Genomic DNA, 22,247 nt, shown 5'->3' with positions numbered 1-22,247 from the left:
GAATATGGAAAGCCTTTCTGAGGATGACACAGAACCCAAATCCATAAAAAAAAAAAAAAAGAACCAATAAATTTGACTAAATATAAATAATCTCTCTGGCAAATCCCTTCTAAGCAAAGTCAAAAGACAAATGAAAAACCAGGAGAAAATACCTGAAATTCTTATCACTCACAAATGCCTCATTGCTTTAATAAAGTTCTTACAAATCCATAAGAAAACAAGACTAGCAATGTAATAAGATATTGATAGGAGCAGTCACTTCATGGAAAGAAAAATATACGTGGCTCTTAAAAGAATGAAAAGACACTGGAAACTTAGTCATAAGAGACAAGCAAATTACAAGCAATCTGAGATACCATTTTCACTGGTCAGCATGGCAAAGATACAAAAGATACACTATGCTGTTGATTCTGTGGGAAAATAGGCACTTTCATACATTGTTGCTAGCTATTGGTAACATCCATTGGAATGAACCTGGCAGTGTTTATCAAAATTTCAAATTGTGGGGGCGCCTGGGTGGCCCAGTGGGTTAAGTGTCTGACTCCTGATATCAGCTCAGGTCATGATCTCACGGTTCCTGGGATCAAGACCCACTGCCCCTCTCCCCTGCTCATGTGCTCTCTCTCTCTCTCTCTCTCTCAAAATAAATAAATAAACTTTAAAAATTCAAATTGTGAAATCAGACCCTGTGAGATCATAAAAAATATATATTGCTCTCTGCTCTTCCTCCTTCCTGGCACAGGACTCCTAAAACCCTTGTAAATCCCTAAGTGGTAAGAGCACTAGGACCATCTTTTGTTCTAACGAGGTGACTGTAGGTGAGTCCTGGATGGGGGCTGGCCACCAGAAAGATCAAGCCATGATTAGAAGCTTGGGATTTTCAGCCTTGACCTCCCTCACCTCTCCACAGAAGGGAGAGGGCTGGAAACAGAGTTAACGATCAATCATGCCTACATGAGGAAGCCTCCATAAAAATCCCAATAGCAGGGGGTTCAGGGAGCTTCCAGGTGGGTGAACACATTCACATTCTGGGAGGAGCACGAACCCCAACACCATAGGGACAGAGAAGCTTCTGTGCTCGGGACCCTTCTAGACCTCGTCTTACATATCTCTTCGTCTGGCTGTTCATCTGTATCCTTCCTTTATCACGTCCTTTAATAAGCCACTCTAGCAAGTTAATTGAACCTCAGAAGGGGGGTCATGGGAACCTCCGATTTGTAGCCACAACTTCTGTGGGTAACCTGGGAACCTACCACTTGTGACTGGCATTTGAGGTTGGCGGTGGGCAGTCTTGTGGGACTGAGCCCTTAACCTGTGGGATCTGATACAATCTCTAGGTAGATGGCATTGGAACTGGGTTCAATTGTAGGATGTCCACCCCGTGTCACAGAGAATCGACACGTAGTCACAATGTGGTAGTTGTGTGAGTAGTAAAGGAGACACACAGGTGGAAAACTAGGTTTCTCGGAACACAAACCCCCTATTTCCATTTCTAGTAATACACTACGAATATATTTGCACATTAATGACATAATTTACATACACAAACTTCACCACAAGTTCATTTATCACAGTAATATTTATAATAACAAAAGTTTGGCAGCAATCTAAATGTCTACCAGTAGGGGCCGGGTTCAGTGAATTATGATATTTCCAAAAAGAACGAGGGTGTTCTCTTTTACTGACATTGCATGATCTGTAACATACATTATTACACAAAAAGAGACAAAATAGAGAACAGTGAGTAAAGTATGCTGCTCCTTGGTGAAAAACGAGATAAAGTACATACGTAATTCCTTACAGATGCATAAAGTAATATCTTAGGAACATAGAAGGGAAACTAATAATTTTGACTGCCTCTGGGGGGTGAAAGCGATTGGCTAGAGGACAGAGGTGAGGAGAGATTTCACTCTATGTGCTCTTATGTACTTTTTTAAAAAAATATTTGTTTTTGAGCGAGAGAGAGAGAGAGAGAGAGAGCAAGCCCAATGTGGGGCTCAAACTCATGAACCTCGACATCATGACCTGAGCTGAAACCAAGAGTTGGCTGCTTAACTAACTGAGGCACCCAGGCGCCACCCCCCTTATGTTACCATTTGAATGCAGAATCACATTACCTACTCAAATATTAAAACATTTTAAGTAAGAAAATATGATAAAACATTTAAACTTGGCAGCCTACCAGTAGATAATGCATGCTTCACTGTTCAAGAGACAGCTAATAAGAAAATCTCAATTCTGGAAAGCAAAAATTACACAGGCCACGTTCTTTGACCACCATGCAATAAAGCTAGAAATGAGTGCAGACTCTCGCGGTCCCCAACACAGGCCTCAGTCCTGCCTAAACATGAAGTCTCCGGAGTTCAATTATGACAGAGGCTTTCTAACTTAGTCCTTTGCTCGCTTTTATTCCCTCACCATAGAGGCTATTGAAGAAAGAGGTCAATCGTGAGTCCAGATACAACACTATTGTGCCCTATTGCAGAATGTCTTATTAAATATGCTTTCTGAACGCAACTATGTGACCGAGACCTTGATCTGTCTCTCTGGATGGGGAGGATCTATCTGGGAGTCTGGCTCAGGCACCAAAAGATTACCATATAATTCATGTTTTCACTCCCTCTTCTCCCCTTATCAGGCCATTCCCAAAAGGTGATTGAGAGGTCACCTCCCGACCTGCCTATATCTCATTAATAGGGGAATAGTGAAAAGTGTATGAGGAGACACTGATGTAGCTGGAGATGGGGGTCTCAAATACCCACAGGTAAACATCACCCTCTTACTGGATATCTTGATCTTTTTACCTTAACAGTGTAGATCAGAATAGGTAATCATGTGATGTCACAGAGGTCTCATTGGTAACCTAACAGATATGATGTGAAATGTTTTAGCAGGAAAAAACTGTTCAAAAATTTTTTTTAAATGTGTATGTATTTTTGAGAGAGAGAGAGAGACAGAGAGCAGGTAGGGTAGGGGTAGAGAGAGAGGGACACACAGAATCCAAAGCAGGCTCCAGGCTCTGAGCTGTCAGCACAGGGCCTGATGTGGGGCTCAAACCCATAACTGTGTGATCATGACCTGAGCTGAAGTCGGACCCTTAACCGACTGAGCCACCCAGGTGCCCCAGAAAAAACTGTTTTTTTTTTTAACGTTTATTTATTTTTGATACAGAGAGAGACAGAGCATGAGCAGGGGAGGGGCAGAGAGAGAGGGAGACACAGAATCTGAAACAGGCTCCAGGCTCTGAGCTGTCAGCACAGAGCCCAATGCGGGGCTCGAACTCTCAGACCGTGAGATCATGACCTGAGCCGAAGTCGGACGCCCAACCGACCAAGCCACCCAGGCGCCCCGAGAAAAAACTGTTTTAAAAAATTGAATTGCAAAGAATTGAATGAGTGGGTATGTGAGTGCACATGCGTGTGTGTGTGTGTGTGTGTGTGTGTGTGTGTGTGTACACATTACAATTTTCTAACATTATGAGCCTTTGGAATTAAGATATACAAACTCCAGAATATGGTTAATACTTTACTGATCAAATATCAGACATTCTGAGTAGATGACCTTTTATTTAAATGTTTATATATGTAGAAACATACAATGTGTGTTCTATTTTTGCCTTTTCAATTCTCCGATACCTGGTTACATAGTTCATGATAGTAGATATTCTCTGGTAAAGTAACTATTGTGGTGTCTGTTTTTCTGATTCGACCTTGGCTAAATACACAAGAAAACAATAATTCCAATCAAAATCCTAATGGAAAAATGTTAAAAACCTTTCACAACTATTAAAATGCTTCATCCAGAAGAGAAAAAGAATCTAGCAACAACAGAAAAGCCTCTGAAGAAGTATAAAGGCGGAGCTAGGGAGAGATGTCATTGCCCTACCAAATGTTCCTGCCTGTTCTAAAGCTGTATCAATTTTAAGGAGTGTGAAACTGGCACAGGAAAAGAGACAATGTAACAAGCCAGAAGGAACAAAAGTAGACACAAATATTAATGGCAATTTTATGATATCTCACAATTATTTTTAAAAAATTAAATAACTCCAACTTATACCAAAATTAGTTTGGGATAGATTTAAGAGTTACACGTCCCCCAGTGTAACACTTGGTTGAGGCAAGACTCCTTAATGGATGTTAATACCATTGGATGAAAGAAACAGGATATTCACATGGTGGGAAAGTTATCACCCCATAGGTTACTCACTAGCTTTGAAGGCAGGTATCTGGTGGTCACCACCTTAACCAAGTATTGTAGTAAAAAATACTTAACCCAAACCTAATCAAGCCTCTAGACCTGACTTCAAGTTTAAAGAAGATGAGGGTATGGGGCGCCTGGGTGGCTCAGTCGGTTAAGCATCCGATTTCACCTCAGGTAATGATCTCATGGTAGGTGGGTTTGTGGGTTCGAGCCCCGCGCTGGGCTCTGTGCTGACAGCTTGGAGCCTGGCGCCTGCTTTGGATTCTGTCTCCCTCTCTCTCCTTGCCTCTCCCTTGCTTGTGCACTCTCTCTCTCTCAAAAATAATGAATAAATAAACATTAAAAAAAAAAGACTCACAAATTTAACTACATACAAATTTCAACTTTTGGGTCACACATAAGCACCATAAACACATGGCACACGATCAACTGGAAAAAATACATATGCAACACATTTGACAAGAAAAGTTGAATATTCTTGTTCTGTATTCCAGTCCTGACAACTCAAAAGATAAATCAGAAATATGGAAAAACAGAGCCCAGTCTGAACATCGCTTCACTCCTGGGCTGTGTGCTCTCTTAGGCAAATTCCTTAACCTCTTGGAGCCTTTGTTTTGTCATCAGTGTGTTGCCGGTGACAACCTTAAAGCGCTGATGTGGTCCTGTGCTTGACATATAGTAGCCTCCTAATAAATGGTGGTTATTATTTTTCACTGTAACTCATATTCTACCTTTGCTACAATTCTTTTTTTTCCAGGCGCCACAATTTTTTTCTTTTTCTGTGTGTGGGTGTTATAGTACTTTATGCATACTTGCCGAAACTGGAAACAACCCTGTTATGAACTGAATAGTATCCCCCCCCAAAAAAAAAATGTTAAAATCCTAACCCCCGGAACCTCAGGATGTGACCTTATCTGGAAACGGGGTCATTGCAGACATAATTAGTTGAAGGATGCGATCATACTGGAGTGGAGTGAATCCCCTAATATGACTGGTGTCCTTAGAAGAAGAGGGAAATTTAGACACAGACATACCAGAGGGTAGATGGATGCGAAGACACATTAAAGAAAACTGCCGTGTGACCACACTGATGTATCTCCAAGCCATGGGATGGCAAAGATTGCCAGCAACCACCAGAAAGTGGCAAGAGGCAAGGAAGGATTTTCCCTTACAGGTTTCAGGGGGATCATGGCCCTGCTGAGACTTTAATTTAGGACTTCCGGCCTCCAGAACTGTGAGAAAATTAACTTCTGCTGTTTTAGGCCACCCAGGTTTTGGTATTTTGTTGTGGCAGTCCCTAGAAAGCTAATGCCAACCCGAATATCCTCCACTGGGTGAATATAAAACAAACTGTGGTACATCTACACAAAAGAATACAACATGAGTGAATCACAAAGACATGCTGAGTGAAAGCAGCCCATCTCCAGAAGTTACATCCTGTATGATTCCACTTATGTAACATTCTGTTAAAGGCAAGTCGACAGGGACAGAGAACAGCTCAGCGTCTGCCAGGGGTGGGGTGGGGCCAGAGTTTGACTACAAAGGGGAAGCGGGAGGGAGAGTTTTGGAGTCACAGAGCTGCTCTGTGGCCTGATTGTGGCTCTGGTTACATGAATCCATGTATGTGTTAACAGTTACAGAACTGTATGTCCAAAGGGAGTTAATTTTACAGTCTGTTAATTTAGGTATTAAAAAAAAAAAAGATACACACACACACACACACACACACATATACATATGCCCAAATAAATATCTTTTTAAAAATGCTTTAAAAGTGGGGCACCTGCGTGGCTCAGTCGGTTAAGCATCCGACTCTTGATCTCAGCCCACGGTTCGTGAGTTCGAGACCCACATCGGGCTCTGAGCTCTTGGTACAGAGCCTGTTTGGGATTCTGTCTCTCCGTCTCTCTGCCCCTCCCCTGCTCGTGCTCTCTCTCTCTCTCTCTCTCAAAATAAACGAATAAACTTAAAAAAAAAAATTGATAAAAATACTTTAAAAGAAATTTCCCACCTGGGACAAAATATATTTTGTCTCAAATCTTCTGGGTTAGAATAGCTGCTCCCAAGCCAGAGCCAGGTTCCTGGGGAGTTTGTACAATCCTGGATTCCAGGGCCTACTCTGGGGCTCACTCACTTGACCCTTTGGCAAGGTCCCCCACGGATCTCAGGGGATGCTGGGACACTGGCTGTAATTAATGGTCAGCAATGCTAAACGAGGCCTTGGAGCAGGGTGGGCAGGGGCTGGGTGTGTGGAATGGTACTGCTTGTTTCTTGTTTGCACCTGCATGAAGGATGAACCACAAGGAGACAATGAAAACTCCGAAAGGGCTCTAACTCCAGGCCTCCTCTGAGGGAGGGTCAGAAAGAGCCTGAAATCATGTGTTGTTACACACAGGATGATTTTGTTCAAAAGCACTTGGTAGACAACCAAGTGGCTCTGCCCAGATAGGGGAAATGCCATTGTGAGGACGAATGTGGCTGACCCCCAGCCAGCAGGGCCATAGAGTATCATTAATAACCAGAGCTGCCCTCTACTCTAAGCTTTAAACCATTCATGGGCTGGGTAAAATGCTAAGGACTCTAATCCCTACACCCATCTTGTGAGAGTCATGTGTCACTCGTTTGACAGGTGAGGAAACAGAGGCTTTCAGGAGCCCCAGATCACAAGAGGAAGAGGTGTCAGATGTGACACGGCTGGCAGCTCCAGCCTTGGAAGTCAAGGCTGGAAGCTCCAGCCTTCAAAGTCAAGACCCGTGAGAGGGACCCTTGAAGCCTGATATCAGGCTCTCGCTCTCTCTCTCTCTCTCTCTCTCTCAGAACATGCTCCGGAGAAGGGGATTTGATGTCCCTTTTCACAAAGGCCGGTGGAGGTTGTCAAGGGCACCCTGAAACCCTGGCATATAGTACAGAACTCACAATCAAAATCGTTTCAATTTTATATAGTGGAATGGCTTTTTTGAAAACTATTTTAGGGGCACCTGCATGGCTCAGTCGGCTAAAGCGCCGGACTTGGGCTCAGGGCATGATCTCGCGGTTCGTGGGTTCGAGCCCCATGTTGGGCTCTGCGCTGATAGCTCAGAGCCTGGAGCCTGCTTCAGGTTCTGTGTCTCCCTCTCTTTCTGCATCCCCCCCCATCCCCCCGCCCTCTCCTCCACCCCCCCAACACTCAAAAGTAAACATACTTTTAAAACCCTGTTTTCTACGCAAATCTAATCTAGAAAAGCAGAGTTGGGCCACTGTGGTCAAAGGTGGGGGCAGGGGTGGCTTCAGGCTCCCCCAGGGCTCCCAGGGTGCACCCCAGTAAAGGCTTCTAACAAGAAGTTGGCACTTACTGTGAGAAGTCCAGGCGGTGCCATGATGTCTAAAGCTCTGAGTTTGGGTTGGAAGGAACCAGGTGGGATCCTGGGGGACTCACTCCTGGGTTATTCAGCCTAGGGCAGGGCGCAGGATACGGGTCCATCCGAGCTGAGCACCACCTTCCCATCCCCCCCCCCCCCCCCCCCCCGCCCCCGGCCGGGCCGGGGTCGACCATGACGCCGCGGCTCACAGGATAAGAAACATCGTCACCGTGTTGCATGCAATGAATTTTATTCTTTAAAGATAAAAGCTCCCTAAGCTAAAAAGTCCAACACCATCCTTTTTCTTGCCCTTCTAAACGGTATCCGCTTGTTCTCTGTCCCAACTCAAAGTTCGACGTTCAGGTTCAATGTTGGCGTTGCCTCCTCAGCAGGTGTCCGGGGCTGGCCAGGACGGCTCACATCTGCATCATCACATGGACTTCCTTCTCGTAGATGTCAGGGATCACACCCACGGGGGAGTTGACCATGTGGACGGTGTTCTTGCTGAACAGCTTGAACTCGTAGTGGATGAGCTGTTCCCAGAAGCCGTTGTTGGGCCGGATGATGGGGCGGCACGACTTGGTCCACGCGTGGGCGTCCAGCAGCGACATGGCGTGGTACTTCATGAGGTAGGCCAGGCAGAGGGCGGCCGAGCGGCTCACCCCCGCGGCGCAGTGCAGCAGCGTGCGGCCCTGCTTCATCTCGACGCTGTGGATGTGGTCAGCGATCGGGTCAAAGAAGTCGCAGAGGCGCGAGCTCGGGACGTCAGCCACCGGCACCTGGACGTACTGGATGTCCTCGTAGAAGGTGTTGACCACTTCCGCCGAGACGTTGATGACCGTGGTGATGTGGTTGCTGGACAGCATGCCCTGGTTGTTGGCCGACACGCCGTTGCTGATGTACAGGCTGCTGGTTATTTGGGAGAGGCCATGGACGGTGGGCTGGCGTGCAGCCGGAGCCGGGAGGGGACACGGAGAGGTCATCACGGTGGTGGGCGGTGATGTCCCTCCGAGAAAGTTCGGAGCGCCGAACTCGGGCGAGTTCACGTAGCAGCAACGCTGTGAATGTCTCAGGCGACGGTCTGGGGGTACAGAAAACCAAGTCACTGGTCACCACGCCTTCCCCGCCCAGGGGACGTCACAATCCTACTGCCCGCCCCGCCCCTCCCGGTTTCCATGGCGATGGCAACTTGGCCACCCAGCCCGGTCTTCAGAGAAACCCCAGATCTCTTTTTATCTCTGTCCGTAGCCCTTCATTTTCCAAAGCCCCAATTCTTATCTGCTGGACGTTTAAAAATGTCCTATTACAAGATATCCAGTATATGCTTCAACTGTTGGTTCGCACCGAACACAATATCAATGAATGCTTCTATTTTATTAGCATTGAGGGACCGGGCTTAGACTTTTTCGACAAAGTAGCAATATCATATTTTAAGCTGGGGAACAGCCTTTGGCTCACGTGATACGCTAATCTCTGTAAAAAGTATAGTGAGATACGGGGTTGGCTGGGTGAGCTGCCCTGATCCTTGTTTGCAGACCCTAGCCATAGAATTCGGTTCCTTAATTTTTTTAGTTTTTTAATTTAAATTTTTTTTTACTTTACATCCCAATGAGTTAGCATATAACAAAAACAGATTCTTGAAATGCTACCCGAGATTTGCATTTCCTCACGGCTAAGATTTTTGTGGTGTGCCATGGCTATAGGCAAGGACGAAATAGATGCCAGCCTGTTTGTGAAGGGTCGAGGGAATGATAACCTCAAAGGACAACACGTTTTTCTTTCTCCTGATTGGCATAATCCGATTATTGTGCATTGCTTAAATTGGCAGTCTCCACAAATCTATCTGGAAGAAAACAGAACACAAATATTAAGGACACATGAAAACTGTCTATTGGAGATAGCTCAGTTGGGCTAAAATTATTGGAGACAGTTTCGCCTCACATTTAAGATATGGAATCATAGGGGCTCCTGGGTGGCTCAGTTGGTTAGGCGTCAGACTCTTGATCTCGGCTCAGGTCATGATCTCACAGTTTGTGAGTTCAAGCCCTGCATCGGGCTCTGCGCTGACAGTGTGGAATGTGCTTGGGCTTCTGTCTCCCTCTCTCTTTACTGCTCCCCCGCTTGCTCTCTATCTTTCTCTCAAAAATAAATAAAAATAAATTAAAAAAAAAAAGATATGGACTCATAGATTGTACATCTATGGAGTGACGTGGAACCCCCTGAAGAGTATTGGAGTCTAGTTATTTCATAAATGTATGTATGCTTCCTACACTTTAAAAATGTAGTAAAATTGGGGCCCCTGGGTGGCTCAGTCGGTTAAGCATCAGACTTTGCCTTGGGTCATAATCTCGTGGTTTGTGAGTTCGAGCCCCAGGTCAGGCTCTGTGCTGACAGCTCAGAGCCTGGAACCTGCTTTGGATTCTGTTTCCCTCTCTCTGCCCCACCCCCGCTTGTGCTCTCTCTCTCTCTCTCTCTGTCTCTCAAAAATGAATAAACGTTAAAAAAATTTTTTTTAATAAAAATATAAAAATGTAGTACAATTAACCAAAATAATTTCATATACTATTCTCAAAGACAAGCATGACTCATATTAAATAGATCATTTATTTATTCTTTCAACTAATATTCTGTGATGCCCTTTTGTCTAAGGGATGTTGGATGCCTTAAAACTCCACTATGGGGCTTTTCCTAGGTGGGTGAGGAGTTGATGTTTTCTCCTCCTGAGTTTGGAAACAGGTGACTTTCAGACTCCCACTTACCTCTACTTTTCCTTAGTATTATTTTTTAAGATTTTATTTTTAAGTAATCTCTATACCCAACATGGGGCTCGAACTCACAACCCTGAGATCAAGAGTTGCACACTCCACCCACTGGGCCAGCCAGGGGCCCTCACTTTTCCTTATTATTTAGGGAAGAAGATATATAAGGGGCTTCCCAAGGGCACACCCTCTTCCTACCACTGGGAAAAGACCCTGGACATCAAGAACTGGTTAACACTCAGATTTCTCAATTCAGTAGTCAAGGCCCATTCCAACCTGATCTAAGCCTGCCTTTCAAATCTCATTCATTCACCTTTTTTTTTTCATTTTTAAAAAATTAATTAATTAATTTATTTATAGATTGCACGAGCAGGGGAGAGGTGCAGAGGGAGAGAGAGAGAGAGAGAGAGAGAGAGAGAGAGAGAATGTATTTTTATTTATTTAAAAAATATTTTAAGTTGATTCATTTATTTTGAGAGACAGAGGGAGGGACAGAGCACATGTATGGGAGGGGCAGAGAGAAAGACAGAATCCCGAGCAGGCTCCTCACCATTAATGCAGAGCCTGAGGTGGCACTCGAACTCACGAACTGAGAGATCATGACCTGAGCCGAGATCAAGAGTTCAACCCTTAACTGATTGTGCCACCCGGGGGCCCCGAGAATCTTTTTTTTTTTTTAGATGTTTATTTTTGAAAGAGAGCTCACACACACACACACACACACACGAGCAAGGGAGGGGCAGGCAGAGAAGGGGGGACAGAGGATCTGAAGCGGACTCCACCCTGACAGCAGAGAGCCCGATTCGGGGCTCGAACTCACGAACCGTGAGATCATGACCTGAGCCGAGATCAAGAGTCTGATGCTTAACCGACTGAGCCATCCTGGCGCCCCTGTTCACCAAATTTTTATTAAGAATGTATTGTGTAGCAGACATTTTCACCCATATAATCCTTTAGTTCTGACCAAACAAATCCAGTGCTCTTGGTAAATAGAAAATATACATTCCTACTTTCTTACCTTCCTCATGCCATTCCTCTCTCTTGAGAAACCTTTCTTGCTCCTGTCTGTTTAATGAATCCTATCCAGGACTCAAGACCCAGCTTGATTAACTCAAAAAAAAAAAAAAAAAAAAGTATCAGCTGAGCATCCAATCTGTGTCAGGTATAGTTCTAACCTTGTGTAGATTCAACACCGCACACACAGGCCCAGATGTCAAAGAGCTTATAGTTTGGTCAGAGAGACAGATAGTCATAAAAGAGTCCAGAAGAGAGGGTGATTCATTGTTTTCTGTGTGTGTGTTTGGGGATGGGGGGCTGTAGGGGGAGGTCATGAAAGGCTTCACAGAAAACACGATCTGGAACAAAGCTTTTTGTTCATTGGTTGTTTTTTTTTTTTTTTTTTTTTTACTTATCGTTTATTCGGCCCAAGTTTTTGTCTTGAAAAATTTCAAACCTACAGAAAAGCTGCAAGAACAATGAGGGGCCGTTTACCCTTCACCTATAATTGCCCTATTGTTAATACTTCACCACCGCATTCCCTTTTTCTATTTAGATACACAAATACACATATTTAGTTGTTTCCTTGTTTCTTTTTGCTGAACCCATGGGTTGTTAGCTGCAGATATAGCAACACTTTATTTAGCGTTTTAACGTTCAGCACAGCACGTATCTCCTAAGAGCAAGTACATTCTCTACCTAACCACCGATACAATGACCATACTCGGGAAACTTAACATTGACCGAACATTATTATCTCATATATAATCTATACGCAAAATTCACCAATCCTCCCGATGATGTTACTTGGAACATTTCACACGTGTACATTAACATTTGGAATGTTTTTTGCCCCCTTCATCCAGGATGGAATCAAGGATCACACGCTGAATTCGGCATCTTTTCCTTTGAAACAGCTCCTGAGCCTTCGGTTTGGCCTTTCCGGACATTGACATTGTTGAAGAGTCCAGGCCAGTTTTGCAGAACCGCTCTCAGTTGGGATGTGTTCGATCGTTCCTTCGAGATTCGACTCAGGTGAAATGCTTTTGCCAAGAACGCTTCCAGAATGTGCCATTCTCAGTACATCGCTGTGGGGGGCATAGAATAGCCGTTTGTCCCATTAATGATGGTGGTAATTTTGACCACCTGGGTTAAGGTGACATTAGCTAGCTTTCTACGTTGTTTGAAGATAACTTTTCCTCTTGGTAATTAATAAGGAATACGTGTTGCACAGTGTTGGAAGAAATCATCAAGAGGACATAACTGCTGGTTGACCTATGAGTTGGACCTGGGCCATCAGAGGCTCCTCGTCTCCTTCCCTGTCTTTGGAATCCTTGGAATGTGCACTCCACTCGCCTTCCCTGCACTAGAAGATGCCCCAAGGACATAGCCTTGAGATAGCAATGTGGTGTTGAGACCATCTGGACAGTATATATGGCTGTACCCAGTTAAGGCTTTTATATAAACTTTTAACATTCTGGCGGGTGGGTGGGGACCTCTACTCATCTTGTAGCTGCCCTAGATAAACTTTGTAAGTTTCCTTGTTTATTAAAACTGCCCCCTACTAACCTGGAGCGGTCTGCCTCTTTCTTTGATCTCTCCTTGCCCTGCGTTTTTGGGGGCCACTTGCGAACCAACAGGTGGTACTTGGAGTTTGTGAGAATATCTTTGGAATAGACTTGGAAGGATGAATACGAGTTTTCCAGGCAGACCAGAAGGGGGTGGGGAACCTAAGGGCTCTAAGGTGGAGGTGGGAGTTGGCCTCCCTGAGTCCTGAGCACAGTGTGTGTGTGTGTGTGTGTGTGTGTGTGTGTGTGCGCACGTGTGTGCATGTGTGTGTGTGTTTAAATGTTTCTTTATTTTTGAAATACAGAGAGCATGAGCATGCACGGGCAGGGGGAGGGGCAGAGAGAGGGAGACAGAGAATCCCTAGTGGGCTGCGGGCTCCACACAGACAGCACAGACGGGGCTCCAGCTCATGAACCATGAGATCATGACCTGAGCTGAAGTTGGTCGCTTAACCGCCTGAACCACCTAGGCGCCCCGAGAGTTGTTCTATGTTAATTCCATTTCCAAGTATGGCTGAGTCTACTGCACCAGTGTCCACAGCCAGCAGCCAGGCAGCTCCCTAGTACTTGATTCTGGGCTCAGTCTGGCCCTTGGTTTCTGGACGGTAAGGGGATACGATGGATACGAACATGGAAGTCTTTAACACCTTCCAGTCCAGAAGACAGGTAATAGGAGAAAATGATTGTGACTTGTTTGTTAGGTGAAAAAAAATCCGGTTTATTAAAGTAGGGACTTTTTCATCAAAGGGTAATATATACATATGTGCATTCATCATAGATATGGATCATATGTATATTAAATATCATTTATGAATTCTATGCGTGGAAATATCAGTTATCTAAAGTAGTCTTGGGTACAGAGTAAGAATTCAATAAATATCAGATATTCCTTAGTGTTATACTTGAGTGGGGGATTATTCTTTCCTAGCTTGTCTATATGCTTCAAGTTTTCTAAAATAATTTGTGTTCTTTTTATAATTAGGGGGAAAAAAAGAATCAAAAAGTAGGTATATGTCACCAGCAGATATCTCCTTTTGTGGCCTATAAAATTCACAGAGATGAAAAACTGCTAATACTTGGCGGTGATAAGATTCAGAGAAATGGGTGCTCTCCTACACTCCTGGGGTTGGAGTGGGGGAGAGTGATGCTGGCCAAACCACATGGTGGCGAAGACGCACAGCAATGAAAACCCTCACCCCGCGCTGGTGGCAGGGAAGGTGATATGACCACGTCGGAGACCAATTTGGCAATATCCGGTAGAGCTAAAGAGGCACATACCCTATGCCCCAGCAATTCCTTCCCAGCTAGAAACTCTTGCTCATGGACGCCAGAAGATATTTACAAGAATATTTATTTCGGGGCGCCTGGCTGGCTCAGTCGGTAGAACCTGTGACTCTTGATCTGAGAGTCGTGAGTTCAAGCCCCATGTTCGGCATGGAACCTGCTTAAAAGAAGAAGAAGGAGACGGAGACGGAGACGGAGAAGGAGAAGGAGAAGGAGAAGGAGAAGGAGAAGGAGGAGAAGGAGAAGGAGAAGGAGAAGAAAAGCAGACGAAGATTTATTGCAATTTGCTTATAATAGCAAAAACATGGAGACAATATAAATGTCTACCAAGAAAACAAAACTCTGATCGCATGGCATATAATATACACCATACAAACAGCCATAAAAACAAATGAACTAGAGTGACATGTGTGAGCCTGGATAAGCCTCAAAAGTATGACGCTGTGCCAAAAGAGCCAGTTGCAGGAGAAAATGTGCGACATGGGGTTTAAAAACAAGTAGAATGGAACTATGTACTGGTTATGCATGTATACACCTATGCACACATATGCATCGGCCTACATATTTATATAAAAGTGGAAGTGCAGGGGCGCCTGGGTGGCTCAGTCGGTTACGCGGCCGACTTCGGATCAGGTCATGATCTCGCGGTCCGTGAGTTCGAGCCCCACGTCGGGCTCTGTGCCGACCGCTCGGAGCCTGGAGCCTGTTTCAGATTCTGTGTCTCCCTCTCTCTGACCCTCCCCTGTTCATGCTCTGTCTCTCCCTGTCTCAAAAATAAATAAAACGTTAAAAAAAAAAGTGGAAGTGCAAAATATATATAAGTAAAAGTGAAAAACCTACATGGGGCTCAGAAACACTGAATTGAGGGTAGTGATTCCTTCAGGGAAAGAATGGGATCTGGGAGGGCCAGATAAGGCATTTCAATATGTCTTCATATTTTATGTTGTTAAGAAAATAGATCTGAAGCAAATATGGCAAAATGTTAAAGTCTGACAAACTGGATCTCGTGTACACAGGTATTTATCATCATATCCAGCAGACTTTAGAATTGCCTGCAATATTTCATAATAAAAGTGAATGGGGGAAAAAAAGCACATGTGCTTTGAACTAGCAATTTCCCTGCTGGTAATTTATTTATTTATTCTAAGGAAATCCTCCCCAACATGTGCAGAGATTCACCTACCAATATATTTATTGGAGGAATTACTTACGATATAAAACCTGGAGCAGACCTAATCTAGCAATAAGAATTTGTTTAACTAGATTAGGAAGCTTCCATAAGGTAAAATATAATTCGGCTCTTAAAATGGTAACCTAGAAGAATACTTATTGATAGGGAGAAATTTCATACTATTTCCTTAATAAAAAATACTATAAAACACTGTGATCTCAATTTATAAAACAAATATCTATTTATCTATGTAGGTAAATTCAGGAACAGAGAAAAGCAAAGAAAGCGATACACAAAAATGTCCACAGTCATTACCTCTCAGCAATGTTCCTACAGATACTTTTTATTTTCTGGATTTCTCCAGGATTTATATAATAAACGTGTAGTCTTTTTTGTCATAGAAAAACTATATATTTAAGATGGAGACTAATAAAATGGTTTTGGTGACTGATAATATGGAATGGGGCAAAATGTGGCAGCTGCAGATTGAAGAAGAGACAAAATGAAGAGTGATTTAGAAGGTATAATCGACAAGATGGTCTAACATTTTAAGAAGGGAAGGGGAAGGGTGCGAGGATGGCTCAGTCGCTTGAGAGTCTGACTCTTAATTTCAGATCAGGTCATGATCCCAGGGTGGTGGGATCGAGCCCTGGTTGGGCTCCACACTGAGCATGAAGCCTGCTTAAGATTCTCTCTCTCTCTCTCTCTCTCTCTCTCTCTCTCTCTCCCCCTCTGCCCCTCTCCCCTGCTTACTCTCTCTCAGATAAAAAAATTAATTAGAAATTAAAAGAAAGAAGGGAGAAAGGAGCAGCATGATGAAACAAGAAATGCACGAGGAAGATCAGATTCCTGCCCAGAAGATGAGCGAGGAATACGGTTTGGACCAGGATGAGATTGAGAGGCCCCTGGACTTTGTAGCAGAGAGGGTGGGGCTCCTGCCTCCATTCCCTCCTGTCCACTTCTCAACAGGAGCCCTGATGTTCAGGGCTCCCCACAGAAGCATATACTTCATAGGCTGCCATTCAGTTTCTGGAGTGGCAAGGTGAATGGATTCTGAGAGTTCTAAACCATTCCTCTTGCCAAGGAGAGGTTTAGTCATGGGCCACTTCTCAAACTCTGGCAAATGATGTGCGAGGGAAGTCAACTGCGGGTTTCTGGAAAAGGTTTCCTGGCTCCCAAGAAACAAACAGTGGTACAAACAACGCCTCTTTTCTTCCTCAGAATAGTCTTTTCTGGCTGTCATACCCAGATCTTGGCAGCCATCTTGCGGGCATGGCGGGGAGGCAACCCGAGGGCAAAGCCAACGTCCTGAAGATGGCAGAGTGGTGAAGTGGAAAGGACTTGGGTCCTTGATGGTCCTGTCAGGATTGTCTATCAACCAACCTACCTCTAGACTTCTTGTTATGTAGGATGATAAACTTTCTTCTTGTGTAAGTATTTTGAGCCAAGATTCTTTGTCACTCACAGCATTCATCTGAAATAATATAGTTACTCCTGTGGAGATTCCCATTGCTAGAACAAAGGCTTTTGAAAGGAAGACTTGCCTGAGGTGATAAGGAGCAGAGTTTTAGATCCTACTGAAAACCTCAGGCAAGTCATTTGGTTGATTTAAATTGTCTTGAGATTGTAAACACAGTATTAGATATTATATGTGTTATATTTCCTTTCGGCTTTTTTATCAGGCATTTACACATGTGCACGTGTGCCCACCTGAAATCGCTCGGGTACCACGAAAAGATAAGGCAGTCGTCTTCCAGAAGACATGAAATTATATGTCAGTGGGCCTATGGGAATGCTGGGCAAGAAAGACAGACATATGGGTTAAGATGATGTGTTCAGAAAAAACAGGAACACTTCAAGTCAGAAATCTCTCTGGTAGACTTCAATTTTCAGGCATCGATTTCTCAGAGAGATGCTTCTCATGTGGGCAATTCAACGCAGCAGGCTCCAGGTTGAGTCGCTTTGGGGCATCCTACAGGATTCTCTAGAATGAGTTGCAGTAGCAGAGATTTCTTTGTTTAAAGATGGGTAATAAGGAGTAATGCTGAGGCAATGAAGGAGCACCATATTTATATGATGACACTCTACATATTAGCCTGCGATATTTTTTTTTTCACTTGGCAATATATCTTGCGTCGCTTTTCGTGTTGGCATCATTCTTTTTGGGGCCTGTGTGGTATTTCATGGTATGGGTGTACCATATATTATTTAACCGTTACCACCTCGACTGATGTTTGAGATGCGTGGGGATTCAGAATATGTCAACTCCAAATGTGCCACTTTGGTGCGTCCATTATGTGGGGCAGGAAATTTTTTCCTTCTACCCTTCAAGATTTTCCAGCTGCTTTAAGAATTAAATTGACGTGAGACAGAGTAACAGGAGAAACAAACAAACAAGCAAACAAAGTTGTATTTCATGTGCATGGAGGCCCAATATTGCAATTCAGGCCTAAAGAAATGACCAAGCCATGCAGTTTTTATTTCTCTTAGACAAAGAGACAATAAGTCTGGGAGGAATTGACAACACAAAAAAGCCCTGAGCTTCCACTAATAAGGAATTCTAAACAGAATTAGGGCTTTGGTAGCAAATTAATAAAAAGTAACAAGGGTTGTTTATGCAACCTTCTCGGCTCTAAATTTCCTATCTCTGGTGATAAGGATGTTTCTACCTCCTGGTGCTGGGAGGGTATCTTTCACATGGGGCATTTATTTCTCACTTTCTATAGACAAGGGCAGGAGGGTGGGAGGGTACAGAGTGTTCTTTTTGCATTGGGTGTTTCTCTCCTTTTTAATTTTTTTTTAACGTTTATTTTTGCGAGACAGAGAGAGACAGAACACAAGCTGGGGTGAGGGGCAGAGAGAGAGAGAGACAGATTCTGAAGCAGGCTCCAGGCTCTGAGCTGTCAGCACAGAGCTTGACACGGGGCTCAAACCCATGAACTGTGAGATCAGGACCTGAGCCCAAGTCAGACGCTGGCCATTTAACCAACTGAGCCACCCAGGCGCCCCTGCATTGGGTGATTCTTAAGCAAGTTTTATTTATGAGAATCAATATGCCAAATGGTACATTCTGAGGCCGCCTACCCCTGGCCCCTATGGTTATTTTGAATTAAAGGCACTTGAGAAACAGCTAGTGCAAGAACATTCTAACCCTCCTTTGTCCCCTGAAAGCAGGAGATAAATCTCCCGTGTCAAAGGTGCCCTTCCTGTACCAAGAAGGCAGAAGACATCCTTATCACTGGAGACAGGAAATTTAGGGCCAAGAAGGCTGCACAAACAAACCTTGTTCTCCTTCACTATTTCACTACCCCTAGCCTTATTTCTTTTTTGTCTTATTTATTAATTCTTCACAAAGTCATTGTTTCTTTAAGCGGTATAAACGTTTCCTGCTTCGGTCACTTCTTTGAGTTTTATATCTTTGTAGGGCTTCTAGACATACCTACGTAATTAAATTTGTTTTCTCTTGTTATTCTGCCTTTTTATTATAGAGGGATCTCAGCAAAGAACCTAGAAGGGTAGAGGGAAAATTATGTTTCCTCCCTGTGAACATTTCCAATTATTTTCTATTACCAACAACGGTGCAGTGAAGATCTTTGTAGAGGGGCGCCTGGATGGCTCAGTCAGTTAAGCATCCGACTTCGGCTCAGGGCATGATCTCACCGTTCATGGGTTCGAGCCCCACGTGGGGCTCTGTGCCGACAGCTCAGAGCCTGGAGCCTGCTTCCGATTCTGTGTCTCCTTCTCTCTCTCTCTCTCTGCCCCTCCCTTGCTTGTGCTCTCTCTTTCTCTCTCAGAAATAAACAAAAAAAAGAAAATCCTTGTACCTATATTTTTGTTCATTTATACAATTCAGTGTGATAAATTCCTAGATGTAAAATTGCTGGGCAAAAGTTATACACACTTTATATTTTAATTACCACTGCCAAATTGTCCACCAAAAAGCCTATATCAATTTGCGTCCTACCAGGATGTATACGAGGTATATGAGAACACATATCTCCACACATTTTTCAATCTTGTATGTCAATCTTTTCCCTTTTCACTAATTTAATGGGGGGAAAAGGACACCTTGTGGTTCTTTAATTTTTATTTCATTGGTCGTTACCAAATTAGAGCATCAATTTTATATATGCATTGGTCATGTATATATCTTTACTTCCAAATTCTTAGTTAATATCCTTCATCAATTTTTTCCTACTCTTTCATTAACAATCTACAAGAACTCTTGAAATAGTAAGGCTTTTAATCCTTTGTCTGTTGTGTATGTTAAACATATTTCTCCTAAGCTGTTGTTCTTGTTTTTTTTTTTTAATTTTGTTTATGTGTATCTTTTGCCATATGTAAATTTCAGATTGTTACGTGGTTTAATCCGTAGAAAACTTTTTTTGAAGCTTCTGGGTTTTTGTATTCCTTAGGAAGACTTCCCAACACCAAGATTTAAGCAAATGTTCTCTTTTATTTACTTCCAGTATGTCACGGTTCTATTCTTTATATTTAGATTTTTTTCCCTTAAAAAACTTTGATTAGGAAAATGTCAAACTTCCTGTGATACTGTGGTATATATTACGAAAGATACATTTGGTCTTTATCGCTGTTTCTGGCACAGAGCTCTTAAAACCCCTGGAATTCTCTAAATAATAAGAGTAATAAAGGTGAAACGGGTGTCTTCTGTTATTCAGATAGTAAGCCCCTTTCAAGCATACCTGGGCTTCTGTTAATGAGGTGACTTTTGGAAAGCCCCTAGATATCCCAAGGAGGGTTGTTTGCCAGGGGCACCAATCTTGTGACTAGAAGGTTGGCATTTTCGGGGCACCTGGGTGGCTCAGTCGGTTGCGTCTGACTTCGGCTCAGGTCATGATCTCACAGTTCGTGGGTTTGAGCCCCACGTGGGGCTCTGGGCGGACAGCTCGGAGCCTGGAGCCTGCCTCGGGTTCTGTGTCTCCCACTCTCTGCCCCTCCCCTGCTCGCACTCTGTCTCTCTCTCTCAAAAATAATAAACATTAAAAAAAAAAAAAAAAAAAAAAGCTTGGAATTTTCAACTCTCCCCCTTCCCCAACCCTGCCACCTCTAGGAGAGGAGAGGGATTGGAGGTTGAAATAATCACCAACGGCCAATGATTCAATCAACAGTGCCTACATAATGAAGCCTTCATAAAACTCTAAAAGGACAAGGTTGGAAGGGCACAGGCTACAACCCGGACTTGTGATTTTGGTATTCTCCCTTTAGTTCCTCCCACCAATCCCATTCCCCTACTCAGAGATAACTATTGACAGTAAGGTAAGTTTCCTTTCGGATTTCTTATCGGACATTTACAAACACACAGACTTTTACCAAAATTGGAAGGAATACTTAAGATGGGTCTAAGGTAAAACTCATAAACTGCCATCTTAAAGTTGGCTCATGTGTGTGCGTGTGTGTATCCATCAGCAATCTACCCTGTGGTTTTGCCTATTTTTATCAGTTTTTACTTTTTTATTTATAACTGTGGTAAAACATACCTAAGAAATCTCACTTTTTTTGTTGTTTGAGAGAGAGAGAGATTGCCCACGTTCACAGGAGCATGAGCAGGGGAGGGGCAGAGGGAAAGAGAGAGAATCTTTTTTTTTTTAATTTTTTAAAAATGTTTATTTATTTTTGACAGAGAGAGACAGAGCACGAGCGGGGGAGGGGCAGCGAGAGAGGGAGACACAGAATCCGAAGCAGCTCCAGGCCCTGAGCCGTCAGCAGCCCTGAGCCCGACGCGGGGCTCGAACTCACAGACCTCGAGCTTATGACCTGAGCTGAAGTCGGACGTTCAACCGACTGAGCCACCCAGGCGCCCCGGAAAGAGAGAGAATCTTAAGCAGGCTCCACACTCAGCACAGAACCCGACGTGGGGCTCCATCCCAAACCCGTGACGTCATGACCTGAGGTGAAACCAAGAGTTGGATGCTTAACCAACGGAGTCACCCAGGCGCCCTGAAATCTCACTATTTTAACCATTTTTAAGTATACAATTCAGTAGCAGGAAGTACAGTCACATTATTGGCCAGCCATCGGTACTATCCATTTCCACAACTTTTTTGGTCATCCCAAACTGAAACTGTGTACCCGTTACACAATAACTCCATATCACCCCTCCCCTAGCCCCATGGCATCCACCGTTCCACTCTCTGTCTCTATGAATTTGCCCATTCTAGGTACCTCATACAAGTGGAACCATAGTTGTCTTTTCATGGCTGGCTTACTTCACTTAGCACCATGTCCACAATGGTTATCTATGTTGTGGCATATATTAGAGTTTTATTCATTTTTATTTTATTATTTTTTTATGATTTTATTTTCAAGTAGTCTCTTCACCCAAGGTGGGACTCGAACTTACAACCCTGAGATCAAGAGTTGCATGCTCTACAGACGGAACCAGCCGGGCAGCCCAATTTCACTTCTACGTTCAATTCTTAAGAAATCACCACACCGGTTTTGCGTGTTTTTCATTTTTTTTAAGTTTGTAAATTTATTTTGAGACAGAGAGACAGTGGGGGAGGGGCAGAGAGAGAATTCTAACTCTGTCAGGGCAGAGCTCAACACAGGGCTCTATCCCCCCAACTGTGACATCATGACCTGAGGCCGAAATCAAGAGTCAGATGCTGAACCGACTGAGCCACCCAGGCGCCTTGGTTTTGTGTATTTTAAACATTTACCTATATTTTCATTGGAGTTTTTGTTGAGGTTATATTAATTTTACATATTAATCTGGTGGGAATTTATGTCTTTATATAATCATTCCTTTAGAAAACACAACATGTTTAGGTCCTCTTTTCTGTCCTTCCATAAAGTTTATACTTTTTTTTTTAAGTTTTATGTTATTTATTTCGAGAGAGAGAGAGAGAGAGCACAAGTGGGGAAGGGACAGAGAGAGAGAGAGAGAGAGACAGAGAATCCCAAGCAGGCT

The 22,247-nt window shown here is 43.7% G+C and overlaps 1 protein-coding gene across 1 annotated transcript; it reads right to left on the bottom strand.

Annotated features, from left to right (window-relative positions):
* Positions 1 to 7,771: 7,771 nt before the first annotated feature.
* DUSP21 (dual specificity phosphatase 21) lies at positions 7,772 to 8,638 on the bottom strand. The gene has a single exon (XM_049644596.1). It carries the CDS (start codon positions 8,519 to 8,521, stop codon positions 7,955 to 7,957), a length of 567 nt encoding a protein of 188 aa, XP_049500553.1. The 5' UTR covers positions 8,522 to 8,638; the 3' UTR covers positions 7,772 to 7,954.
* Between the last annotated feature and the right edge of the window lie 13,609 nt (positions 8,639 to 22,247).

The sequence above is a fragment of the Panthera uncia genome, chromosome X (assembly GCF_023721935.1).
Source record: "Panthera uncia isolate 11264 chromosome X, Puncia_PCG_1.0, whole genome shotgun sequence".
NCBI classification, from domain to species: Eukaryota; Metazoa; Chordata; class Mammalia; order Carnivora; family Felidae; genus Panthera; species Panthera uncia.
This window is presented reverse-complemented; position numbering and strand designations above follow the sequence as displayed.